Here is a 12,572-nt window from a genome sequence, read left to right as displayed (position 1 = left end):
CAAAAGGAGTTCACATGACATTTAAACTCCAGCTAGCAAATAATTTTTTTTTTTTTTTTGAGTTGGAGTCTCACTCTGTCGCCCAGACTGGAGTGCAGTGGCCGCTCCCGGCCACCGCAGCCTCGACCTGCTGGGCTCCGGCGATCCTTCCGCCTCAGCCTTCCGAGTAGCCGGAATTACAGGCAAGCACTACCACGCCCGGCTGATTTTTTTGATTTATTGTAGAGATGAGGTCTCGCTGCCCAGGTGCGTCTCGAACCCGCAAATAATTTTTTATTGTCTGTGTGCTCATTTCTTCCTCTAATAATGCCTTTATTTCCACCTCGACAAAAATAAACAAAATAGAAAAATATAATATACTCCATTGGTTAAAAAAAACCCCAAACCAAAAAATACACAAGTCACATGAGAAAAACTTTACTTCTTTTCTTAATATTTTATTCCCATAAATAATGTTTCCCTGTTTAGAAAGACTAGAGACTAACTGGTCAGCTGTCCAGAAATAGCCTTTGATTATTTAAGGAGCTTGATTTTGTCCTTTTTTCTTCAACCTGCAGAGTCCTTCCATAGAGACTTTCATTTTCATTAAGCACTTTCAATTTCTTTGGCTCATTTTGTGTACTTGAAATATTTTTATTGACCTTTGAAAATTCTTAGGATATTCTTAGGATTTGAAACATGAAATGCTTGATGAAACTGATAATAGGATAATGGAGCTGGCAGTTTTATTTATTTATTTATTTTTGAGACAGGGTCTTCTTGCTCTGTTGTCTAGGCTGGCGTACAGTGCACTCAACCTCCCACCACAATGTAATTTTCCCACTTCAGCCTCCCAAGTAGCTGGGACTTCAGGTGTATGCCACAAGGTCCGACTAATGTTTTGAGTTGGAATCTCACTCTGTTGACCAGGCTGGGGTGCAGTAGCACACTCATGGCTACTGCAGTGTAGACCTGCTAGGCATTGGCAATCCTTCCGCCTCAGCCTTCCAAGCAGCTGAAACCATAGGTGCGCACTACCACGGCAGGCTAATTTTTTATTTATTGTAGAGATGAGGTCTTGCTAAGTTGCCCGGGCTGATCTCGAACCCGCAGGCTTAGGCAATCCACTCACCTCGGCCTCCCAAAGTGCTGGGATTACAGGCTGAGCCAACGAGACCAGCTCGACTAAATTAAAAAAAAAAATTTTTTTTGTAGAGATGTAATCTCGCTATGTTGTCCAGGCTGGTCTCAAACTCCTGGACTCAAGTGATCCTCCTACCTTGACCTCCCCAAGTGCTGGGATTACAGGTGTGAACCACCACAACTGTTCCTTGAGCTCTAGCATCAAGTTAGCATTTTAAAATGTTGCTTCCCAGGCCTTTGTAGAAGTTTGGTAAGGAAAATTATATTGTGGTGTGAGGTAGTTTTTGGGGATGGAAATTCTTTCATGTGGATGAGTATAGTGTTTTTTCATTCTTCACAGAATAGTCATGGGACAAGTTTCTTACTGTGATCAGAGACTTTGGGAAACATAGAAGCTAGGTGAAGCCTCTACCAAATGTGGCAATTTTATTAATACAGAGAGTGAATTTTGCATATTGGTTGATATTATGTTTTTATATTATCTAAAGGCAGCACATTTCTTGAGTCAGTAAAAAAAAATCAAGAATAATCAGAATCCAGTCCTTACTTAATTGCAACACAAATAATTGAGACAGCATTGCCTATTTTTGTCTTATGTAAATGTAAAGATTTAGATATCACTGTTAGATAAAATCCTATTACAGTAATCACCTAGGAACTGTCAAAAATATTTTTAGTACTAAAATTCCCTAATATTAAATATTACCTTAAAGAAGTAAATTATAAACTAAGGCTTATAAATGATTTGCGGTAATTTGGGTCATAATATATTTTATATAATTTTTCATTAATTAATCTACCCTTCTGATTTGTTTAATTTCAATTTCATCTATTTTAATACAAACTTACCTTTCTCTGTATCTGTTCTGTGGAAATAACAAGTATACAATACACCCTTCCTATTCTATGCATTTGCATAAGGAAAAAAATCACCTTGGTTCTCAGCCATATTTTAAGAATAAAATACAACAATGCTTTGGATTATGCTTTCCCATTTTTCTAGTTTCTAGAAACTCTTTTTTGATTTTTCAGAATAACTTCTGTTGCTCCTTCTCAGACTCTTTCCAGTTTTCTCACGACTATGTTTAAAATTAGACTCAGAATTTTAATGACAGCTTGGCCCCTGTTAATTAGACATTTTAGATAACGGAAAAGAACATCAGAATGACATTTTCTTATGGAAATTTGCAATCCTTGGTGTGTCCAAAAAAGATTGGAAAATTTTCAATATAGCAGAATTCAAGTAGGGCTGTACATATGACAGCAAAGAATTTCTTAGCTTGCATTTTTTGCTTTATTTTCCAATTTAATCTAGAAAGAGAGGTGGTCCTTTTTATTAATTATGAGGTTATAGAATTAGGTGTAACTGTGCACTTGTCTGTGAAGCTGTGAAGAGGGTGACATACTGTATGACAACAGAGGCATCCAAAAGTTGCATAAGCCCCAAATCTCTCTTTTACCTGCTTATCTTGAAATAATGCCCTAAGAGAAAGATTACTCTAATGAAGACTACTTACAAACATAAAGATAGTAGAGAAAAATAAACTCTTCTATATTTCTGCTTGAAAGTAGTCTTCATTTATTCAACTTGTTTCACTTTTTAACTCTATTCAAATAAAAGAAGATATTAAAGATTTTTCTTTTTTAAAATTCAGGGACTTTTCTGCATTGTCTATGTAAATCCCTGACACCTAGTATGAATGATTTTATCAGACAATTTTGTCTGAATGACTTGAGAGAACAAAGTACAAAATGGAATAGATACCTTGGACAGAATACAAATCTTGTCTCTTCCGATTTTGCCCAGAGTTGGTTCTAGACAAAAAATAATCTAGACAGGGAAGCATCTACTAATTCTTAAAAACTTCAGTGGAAGAAATGTATCAATGTTTTCTGATTTTTAATTTGTAATCAATGGTATTTCTACCCAGTATTGGGGGTGAATACAGAACAGAGAAAAAATGGATAAAACAATATCTTAGTAAATCTTTTCTTTTGTGTACCTATGGTTGTTGGGAAGTCCAGAAGCAGCACAATTCTGGTTTCTCTTATTATTCTTTCTATTAAATGGGTCATGGAGGTCTTTTGTACATGCTTCAGTGATATGAGTCATGGCCCTTCATTTCTTCTCTTGGTGATTACTGTCTTATAATCTTTGTCCCACTTATCCTGAGTCTACTGCTTCCGTAAACATTAAAATGGAGACTTTGTTTATTCTTACCCAGTCTTTTTTTTTAAATAATCAATATTTTTTATGATATTGTGGGGTACAGTTAAGGGTTAGGTATACAAATATGTTTCGTTCAGGCACTCTTGTTGATAAGAGGTGTCTCCCTGTCCCCAGACAGATACTTACTACCGTTAATCCTATCTCCCTTCCCCTCCCCACCCCATAGTTTCCCACCACTGTCAGTCATTTTCTTATAGTATTACGTTGGATGTTCAAGGTTCACTATATGAGTGAGAACATGTGATACTCAGAAATTTGTTTCTGTGAGAGGTCACTCAGTATTATAGACTCTAGTTCCATCCAGGATACTGCAAAATTCATGATTTTGTTCTTTTTTATGGCTGCATAGTATTCCATCATGTATATGTACCACATTTTTTAAATCCAGTCCTCTTTTGGTGGCAGCATGGTTGTTTCCAGGTTGTTGCTATTGTGAACAACGCTGCGATAAACATACGTGTGCAGGTATCTTTTTAATAGAGTGATTTGAGGTCTTCAGGGTATATTCCCAGTAGGGGGATTGTGGGGAAGGTCGATTTCTAGAGCTTTTAGGAATCGCCACATTGCTTTCCACAGAGGTTGCACTAGTTTACACTCCCACCAACAGTGTAGAAGCGTTCCCTTTTCGCCACACACTCTCCAGCAACCGTTATTTTTTGAGTTATTGATAATTGCCATTCTGACTGGAGTTAGGTGCTTACCCAATCTTTATAAGCTTCTCAACTTCTGTGACTTGGAGTAATAAATTTGAAGACAAGAATATGAGTTCTTGTTTAATCTTTTTTAAATGATACAAGTTTTCTAATATGTACATTTATAACAACTACTAATCTTTGCATGACATAGCCATCATGTGTATTTGCAATATACAAATAATATGTAACCATATGTATATAGTATATTAATATATGCTTTATATATATTTGTCTTTTGTCTAACTTAAATCTCTCTTCTAATTTTTCTCTAGGTCACCTGGCATTCTTGACTTGATGAAAAAGAAAAATGATTCTAAGGTGACAGAATTTGTTCTTCTGGGCTTATCATCCTCCTGGGAGCTGCAGCTTTTTCTCTTCTTTTTATTTTTGTTTCTTTACATTGCTATTGTCCTCGGAAACCTCTTGATAGTGGTAATGGTGAGAGCTGATGCTTGCCTGCTCCAGTCTCCTATGTATTATTTTCTGGGCCATCTCTCTTTCATTGACTTATGCCTGAGTTGTGTTACTGTACCTAAGATGTTAGGGGATTTCCTACAGCAGGGCAAGCTCATCTCTTTTTCAGGATGCCTGGCCCAGATCTACTTCCTCCACTTTCTGGGAGCCAGTGAGATGTTTCTGCTGACAGTCATGGCCTATGATAGGTATGTTGCCATATGTAACCCCTTGCATTACCTGACAGTCATGAGTCGCCAGCTATGTCTTCAGTTAATTCTTGCCTGCTGGTGTGGGGGTCTCATCCACTCTATCACACAGGTCCTGTTGGTTATCCAGCTGCCTTTCTGTGGCCCCAATGAACTAGACAACTTCTACTGTGATGTCCCACAGATCATCAAGCTGGCCTGCATGGATACCTATGCAGTTGAACTGCTGATGGTTGCCAACAGCGGTCTACTGTCTCTCATCTGCTTCTTGGTCCTGATTTTGTCTTATGCCATCATCCTAATCACCTTGAGAACTCGCTTCCGCCAGGGACAGTACAAAGTCCTCTCTACCTGTGCCTCCCACCTGACGGTGGTCAGCTTGATTTTTGTGCCATGTGTATTCATCTACTTGAGGCCTTTCTGCAGTTTTCCTGTAGATAAGGTAGTCTCCGTGTTTTACACAGTGATCACACCTATGTTGAACCCTCTCATTTACACACTCAGAAATGCTGATATGAAGAGAGCTATGAAGAAGCTGAGAAAAAAGCATGTGGTATTCTGTTGTCTTGTTGAAGAATAAGAAGGAAGAGGTGATTCAGAAAACATACTCTTTCTTTGGATACTTTTAACTCATCCTGTACATAAATACATGCATGAAAATAATTTTGATGACTTTGACATAAAATATAAAACAGCTTAAAAATTATAATGCATCACTGATTATAGTCAGGAGGCATAAGTGGCTTTCCTGGGCTCATAGCATTGGAATATTAAGCAGAGAATTCAGGAGAATTTACTAACACAAATAATAACAGGAATTAACTGAATATTAAGTTCAGAGGACACCTTAAAAATCAACTCTTCTGGCCGGGCTTGGTGGCTCAGCCTGTAATCCCACACTTTGGGAGGCTGAGGTGAGTGAATTGCCTGAGCCCGCGGGTTCGAGACACTCCTGGGCAACTTGGTGAGGCCTCATCTCTACAATAAATCAAAAAAATTAGCCGGGCATGATAGTGCGTGCCTGTGGTTCCAGCTACTCGGAAGACTGAGGCAGAAGGATCGCCGGGGCCCAGCAGGTTGAGGCTGTGGTGGCCAGGAGCGTGCCACTGCACTCCAGTCTGGGCGAAAGACTCTAACTCAAAAAAAAAAAAAAAAATCAACTCTTCTGTCTTTATGTTTGTAAACAGTCTTCATTTATTTAACTTGTTTCACTTTTTGACTCTATTCAAATGAAAGAAGATATTATATTTCCTTTTCTGTCCTGCTCCTCCAGGGTTTAACTGTTTTTAGTGTCAGGAAATTCCTTCTGATGTCTCATCGGAGCCTCTTTTGAAGCAGTGTGAATTCCTTTTGTCCTGTCACTAACAAAACCTGAAAACTTTACCAATCACCTGATATATTAGTGTTTACCTAGGAACTGTGCTCCATAGTGTGCCAAATTTTTAGAAATTCAGTCTAACAACTCACTTAAATGGACACAAGCTCTGACAAAGTTTATGTTGAGAGAAAGAATGTCTAAGAGTGTTGGGGTGATGGAAGCTATTTGTATTTTGTTTCAGAGGCTTCTCAAGAAGGGTCACTCCATTTAACTTCAAGTTTTTCTCTGAGTGAATTTATAGTGGGGGTAATTTGACAGCTGGCTGTTCAACTGATCATAATGTTTAAGAGCTCTGTGCTCTAAAGGAAAAGAGAAAGAAGTGAGTTGTGGTTTAAAGCACTCATCCACTTGGTCTCTGTTTTTGAGGAGCTCATAGTTATTTCCTTTGGGTCTCAAACATGCTTCCAAGAATAGGAAATCTTTCTTAACTTTATTTTTGCGGATGAATTCAGAGTTAAGAGATTTTCCCAAGATCACCTAAAAAAACCCTATAATCAACCAAGAGAAACAATAATTTTAAATAATTAAATTAATTTTTGTTTTCTCTCCAGGAAAATATTTATCCCAATTATATGGGCTAATTGCTTATTTTCTTAATACTTATATAGAAGCTCCAGCTCCCTAAACAGTTTCACCTAAACATTTATATTTGAGATCATCTATTTCTTTAAAAAATTTTTTTTAATTTTAAAGATGTAGAGTACAATTCAGGATTAGGTATACAAGTGGTCATCGTACAGGCAAAGTTTAGGCCTCCATTTGTTCCCCACATTGCCTGGTTTGAGATCAGGTACCCTTATTGATGTTGTGCTCCCCCCTCAACCCCGGCCGTATCCTGCCACTGCCAATCCCTTTCTTATAGTATTATGCTTGAGAACATATGATACTCTGTTCATTGTTTCTGTGATAGAGCACTGAGTATAATATACTCTAAATCCATCCAAGTTGCTGTGAAGTTCCTTCTTTATGACTAAGTAATATTCCATAGTGTATACATGCAACATATTTTAATACAGTTCAGTTTGGATGGGCAGTATGGTTGGCTCCATGTTTTTGATATTGTGAATAGTGCTGCAATAAACATGCACATGCAGGCATCTTTTTTATAGAATACTTTGAATTCCTCCAGGTATTTTCCCAGTAGGGAGATTGCCGGGTCATATGGAGGTCAATGTCTAGTTCTTTTAGAAATCACCATACTTTTTCCAGGAGGTTGCCCAGGTTTGCATTCTCAATAGCAGTGTAGAAGTGTTCCTTTTTCTCCGCATCCTCGCCAGCATCTATTGTTGTTTGTTTCATTAATGATGGCCATTCTTACTGGGGTTAAGTGGTATCTCAACATGGTTTTGATTTGCATTTCTCTGATGATTAGTGAGGCTGAGCACTTTTTCATGTGTCTATTGGCTGTCCACATATCTTCTTTTGAGAGGTGCCTATTCATGTCTTTTGCCCTCTTTTTAATGACTCTGTTTGTTTTGTTCTTTTTGGCACATTTGAGTTCCTTGTAGATCCTAGATGTTAGGCCTTTGTCAGATATATGGTTGGTAAATATTTTTTCCCATTCTGTGGACTGTCTTTCTGCTCTCTTGATTATTTCTTTTGCTTTGCAGAAACTTTTCAGTTTGATGAGGTCCCACTTGTCTACCTTATCATTTATGGCATGAACACTTGGGGCTTTGATCAGCAATTGGTTGCCAGTTCCAATTTCCATAAGGGCATCTCCTGTGTTTTCTAAGGTTCTTTAGTTTGAGGTTTTACTTTTAGAGTTGATTTTTGTGTGTGGTGATAGGTAGGGGTCTTGTTTCAATCTTCTGCATGTGATCAGGCAGTTTTCCCAGCACCATTTACTGAATGGGTTCTCCTCTCCCTAGTGGTTATTGGTAGAGACTTTGTTAAAGATGATTGAGAAATTGAGGTTTGCTTCCATAATCTCTATCCTGTTCTATTGACTCATATGCTTATTCTGTACCAATACCAGGCTGTTTTGATTATTGCAGCCTTAAAGTTTAAAGTCTGGAAGTGTGATATCTCTTGCTTTGTTTCATTTGCTAAGTATTGTTTTGGCTATTTGTGGTCATTTGTGTTTCCATTTGAATTTCTGTAGTGTCATTTTCAGGTCTGAGAAGAATGATGTTGGAATTTTAATGGGTATTACATTGAATTTGTAGATTGCCTTTGGTAGGATGGATGGATATCTTAACAATGTCGACTCTTCCAATCCACAAATATGGAATATTTTACCATTTGTTTGTGTTTTTGGATTTCTTTGAGCAGTGTTTTTTAGTTTTTATTGTAAAGTTTCTTCACTTCTCTGGTTTGGAAGATGCTGAGGTATTTCTTCTTTTTGTGTGGCTATTGTGAATGGGATTGCACTTTCTATTTGGTTCTCTGCTGTGCTGGTGTGTAAGAAGACAACTGTCTTTTGCATATTTACTTTGTACCCCCAAGACTTTGCCAAAGTCCTTTATCATTGAAAGCAGGTTTTTGACAGATTCTCTTGGGTTTTCAAGATGTAGGATCATATTGTCAGCAAAGAGGGATAACTTAACTTCCTCTTATCCTATTTGGATACTCCTGATTTCCTTCGTTTGTGTGATTGCTCTAGCTATGGCTTCCAACACGATGTTGAACAAGAGAGGTGAGGGTGGGAAGTTTTGTCTTGTTCTGGTTTTCAGGAGAAATGTTTCCAGTTTCTGTCTGTTTAGCAATATGCTGGCTGTGGGTTTATCGTAGATGGCACTTACTGTTGTGAGGTATGTTCCTTCTATACCTAGGTGTTTGAGGGTTTTTATCAAGAAGGGGTGCTGGATTTTATCAAAAGCTTTTTCTGCATCTAATGATATAATCATGTGGCTCTTGTTTTTATATCTGTTGATGTATTTAATTACATTTATGGTCTTGTGGATGTTGAACCAGCCCTCCATCCTGGGGTTGAAGATGATTTGATCACGGTGGATGATTTTTGAGATGTTTTGTTGGATCTTATTTGCTAGAATCTTGTTGTGAATTTTTAAATCTATGTTCATTAGGGGTATTGTCCTGTACTTCTATTTTTTTGTTGGATCTTTACCCAGTTTAGGTATCAGTGTGATGTTAGCTTCATAAAATGGGGAGAGTTCTGTGTTTCTCAATTGCCTGGAATACTTTCAGTAGGATTGCTATCAGCTCCTCCTTATATGTTGTGTAGAATTCTACTGGAAACATGTCTTGTCCAGGGCTTTTTTTTGGTTGGTAGTTTTCTTATGGCGGAGTCAATTTTCTCTGTTGTTATTGTTCTATTTAGTGTCTCAATGTCTTCTTGTTTCAACCTTGGGAGGTTGTGTGATGTCAGAAAATCATCCATTTCATTTAGATTATCAAACTTGTTTCCATACAGGTGTGCATAGTAATCTCTGATAATCTTTTGTATTTCTTCAGGATCAGTTGTGATTTTATCTTTTGCACTTCTGATTGAGTTTATTTGGGCTTTTTCTCTCTTTTTCTTGGTCATTCTGGCTAGGGGGTCCATCAATCTTGGTTATTCTTTCAAAGAACCAGCTTCTTTGTTTTATTATTATTATTTTTTTCTATGACACTTTTGTCTTCTATGTCTTGATTTTGGGCTTTTACTTTGGTGATCAGGATTCTTCTGCTAAAGTCAGAGTTTTGGTTGTCTTCTCTTTCTAGTTCCCTTAGGTAATTTGTTAGGCTGTTAACTTGTGATCTTTCCAGTTTCTTGATGTATATTTGTGGAGATAGAAATTCCCCTCTTAGAACTGATTTCATGGTATCTGAGAGGTTTTGGCAGGATATTTCTTCATTTTCATTTGTTTCCAGGAATTTTTAAATTTCTGTTTTGATTTCTGTGTTGACTCAGTAGTCATTCAACATCATGCTGTTTAGTGCCCATGTCTTTTTGGATTTGGGGAGGATTTTTTTTGGTGTTGATATTTATTTTCATTCCACTGTGATCTGTGCATGGCAGTATTTCAATCTTATTAAATTTGTTTATACTTGTTTTATGGCCGAGGAGGTGATAGATCTTGGTGTGGTGATGAGTAGAATGTATATTCTGTGGTTGTTGGGTGGAGTATTCTGTAGTTATCTATTAAGTCCACTTGATCAAGTATCCAGCTGAGGCTCCAGATCACTTTGCTGATTTTTTGCCTGATGATTTATCTAGGTTGTTAGTGGGGAATTAAATCCCCAGCTATAATAGTGTTAGAATCAATATCTTTCTAAAGATTACTTAGTAGTTGATTTATAAATACTGGTGCTCCTGTGTTGGGTGTATATATGTTTAGAATGGATATTTCTTGTTGATGGACTGAACATTTGATCATTATGTAGTGTCCTGCCATATAGTTTAAAATTTTTGTTAGCTTAAAGATTGTCTTGTCTGATATTAAGATCACAACTCTTGCCCTCTTTTGTGATCCATTCACCTGGAAATACGATTTCCATCCTCTGACTTTGAGTCTGTGTGCATCCCTTTGGTGAGATGAGTTTCCTGGATGCAGCAGATTATTGGGTCATGGTTTTTAATCCAGTTTGCCATTCTGTGTTTTTTCAGTGGTGCATTAAGTCTATTTATGTTTAGGCTGATTACTGAAATTTGATTGTTTATCCCCATCATGGGGTTCTTATAAAAATTTTATTTGTTTGTTTTCTTTTATTCTTTGTTGATTTTGTTGTCTGTTGTTCTCCTGGGGAGTGCATGGTCATTCTTGTTTCTTTCTGCTGTGCTTAGTACCTTTTTAAGTATCTCCTGTAGAGCTGGTCTGGAAACTGCATAATCTCTTAGTTATTGGATGACTGGGAAGGATTTTAATTCTCCATTGCTGATGATGCTGAGATTGGCTGAGTAGGAAATTCTTTGGTGAAACTGTTTATCTTTGAAAACTTTGAATATTGTACTCCAGTTCCTTCTAGCTTGTAATGTTTCTGCTAATAAGTCTGCTGTGATTCTGATTAGTTTTCTCTGATATGTAGTCTGATCTTTCTCTCTTGCTACCTTAGAAGCTTTTCTTTTGTGCTTACATTGTGTAGGTGAATTTCTATGTGTCTAGAGGTTGGTCTTCTCATTTGATGTCTTGTGAAGGTTCTCTGTATCACTTGTGCTTGGGTGGTCACATCTCTTTTGTGATGGGTATAGTTTTCTTGAATAATTTCTTGGAAACTTGCTCCAAGGTGTTATCCATTTCCTTTTCTTCTTCTGGGATACCAACCAGGCATAGATTCATCCTCTTGATATAGTTGCACATCTTTTGGAGGTTTTGTTCTTTCTTTCTGAGTTTTCTTTATATGCTTTTTATGGTAGGATTAATTCCATGTTTTGATCTTCAAGTTCTGAGATTCTTTCTTCTATTTGATTAATTATGCTTTCCATGCTTGTCATCTTGTTATTTATTTCCTGGATGAAATTTTTTATGGCCAAAATTTCTGTTACAAGTTATTTCAGTGTTGCATCTTGTCTTTCTTGAGTCCTATTCACTTCTTCATCCATTCCCTAATCCCTGTTATATTCAGGTCCCTGTCATTGGTGACTTCCTTTGTTGGGCTCTGAAGCCTGATTTTTTTCAGGTGTTTTCTCTTTGCAACACTGGGGATTACCTGTGCTCTTCTGTTGATTTTTTCTTATTTGTGACAGATCTCTTTCTTCTCTCTTTAGCTCCATTATTCAGTGGCAGTGGGAGAGACATTCATTTCTGATGTTTGCTCAGCCTTCTATTCTTCCCTGATCAGGACTCTGAATTTGTTATATTTTGAAACAGGACTGTGGGTGGGAAGTTTTATTGTCTCTTACAGTTTTGAGAGTTGAATAAGTTGGAGGATGGGGAGCAAGGATTTCTTAATTACTTGCAAATCAAAATGTTCACTGATTATGGTATGGGTTCCCTGAGACTCACTCTCCATTGCCACTCTATATGACAATGCAGTGGGTGTGTGTGTATATCCCCTGAGTCCAAGATACTGTAACAGCAATGAGGATAACAGAGAAAAGTAGAATGGAATAAGATGAACAAAAATTAAAATTAAAATTAAAAAATGTGGAACAACAAATGCAGAAACCAAAGCAGAAACAATTAAACTTACACACACCAAAACAAACTTGAATAATAACAAAGCAAAACAAAATAAACAACAACAACAGGAAAACCAAACACACACACACACACACACACACACACACACACACACACACACACGCCCAACCCAAAATGAATGGAGAAGAAAAAGAGAAACAGAAAAAAATAATAGAAGAAGAAAAAAAGAATTCAAATTGAACTCTTGCACATGTATTCATACACACATTAAACTAAAAAAAGGGAAGAACAAAAAGGTAAAAACAAAGAAACAACAGACCTGAAAGATGAACATTCAATCTTTCATGTAAACACATAAACAGAAAGCAAAACAAAAAAAGAAAGAAACTAAGAAAGAAAAAAAAGGGGGGGGTGAGGGGAAGCAGATTGAATCCTCATATACACATTCATGCATAAAGG

General features: G+C 37.1%; 1 protein-coding gene across 1 annotated transcript; it reads left to right on the top strand.

Annotated features, from left to right (window-relative positions):
* Positions 1 to 4,341: 4,341 nt before the first annotated feature.
* Positions 4,342 to 5,282, top strand: LOC103269462 (olfactory receptor 4Q3-like). The gene is given in 2 exon segments (XM_008067042.2): positions 4,342 to 5,248; positions 5,251 to 5,282. Coding segments are annotated over 2 exon segments (939 nt in total).
* Positions 5,283 to 12,572: the final 7,290 nt, after the last annotated feature.

This window comes from Carlito syrichta, unplaced genomic scaffold, assembly GCF_000164805.1.
Source record: "Carlito syrichta isolate Samal-C Ts95f unplaced genomic scaffold, Tarsius_syrichta-2.0.1 Scaffold309265, whole genome shotgun sequence".
Lineage (NCBI taxonomy): Eukaryota > Metazoa > Chordata > Mammalia > Primates > Tarsiidae > Carlito > Carlito syrichta.
This window is presented reverse-complemented; position numbering and strand designations above follow the sequence as displayed.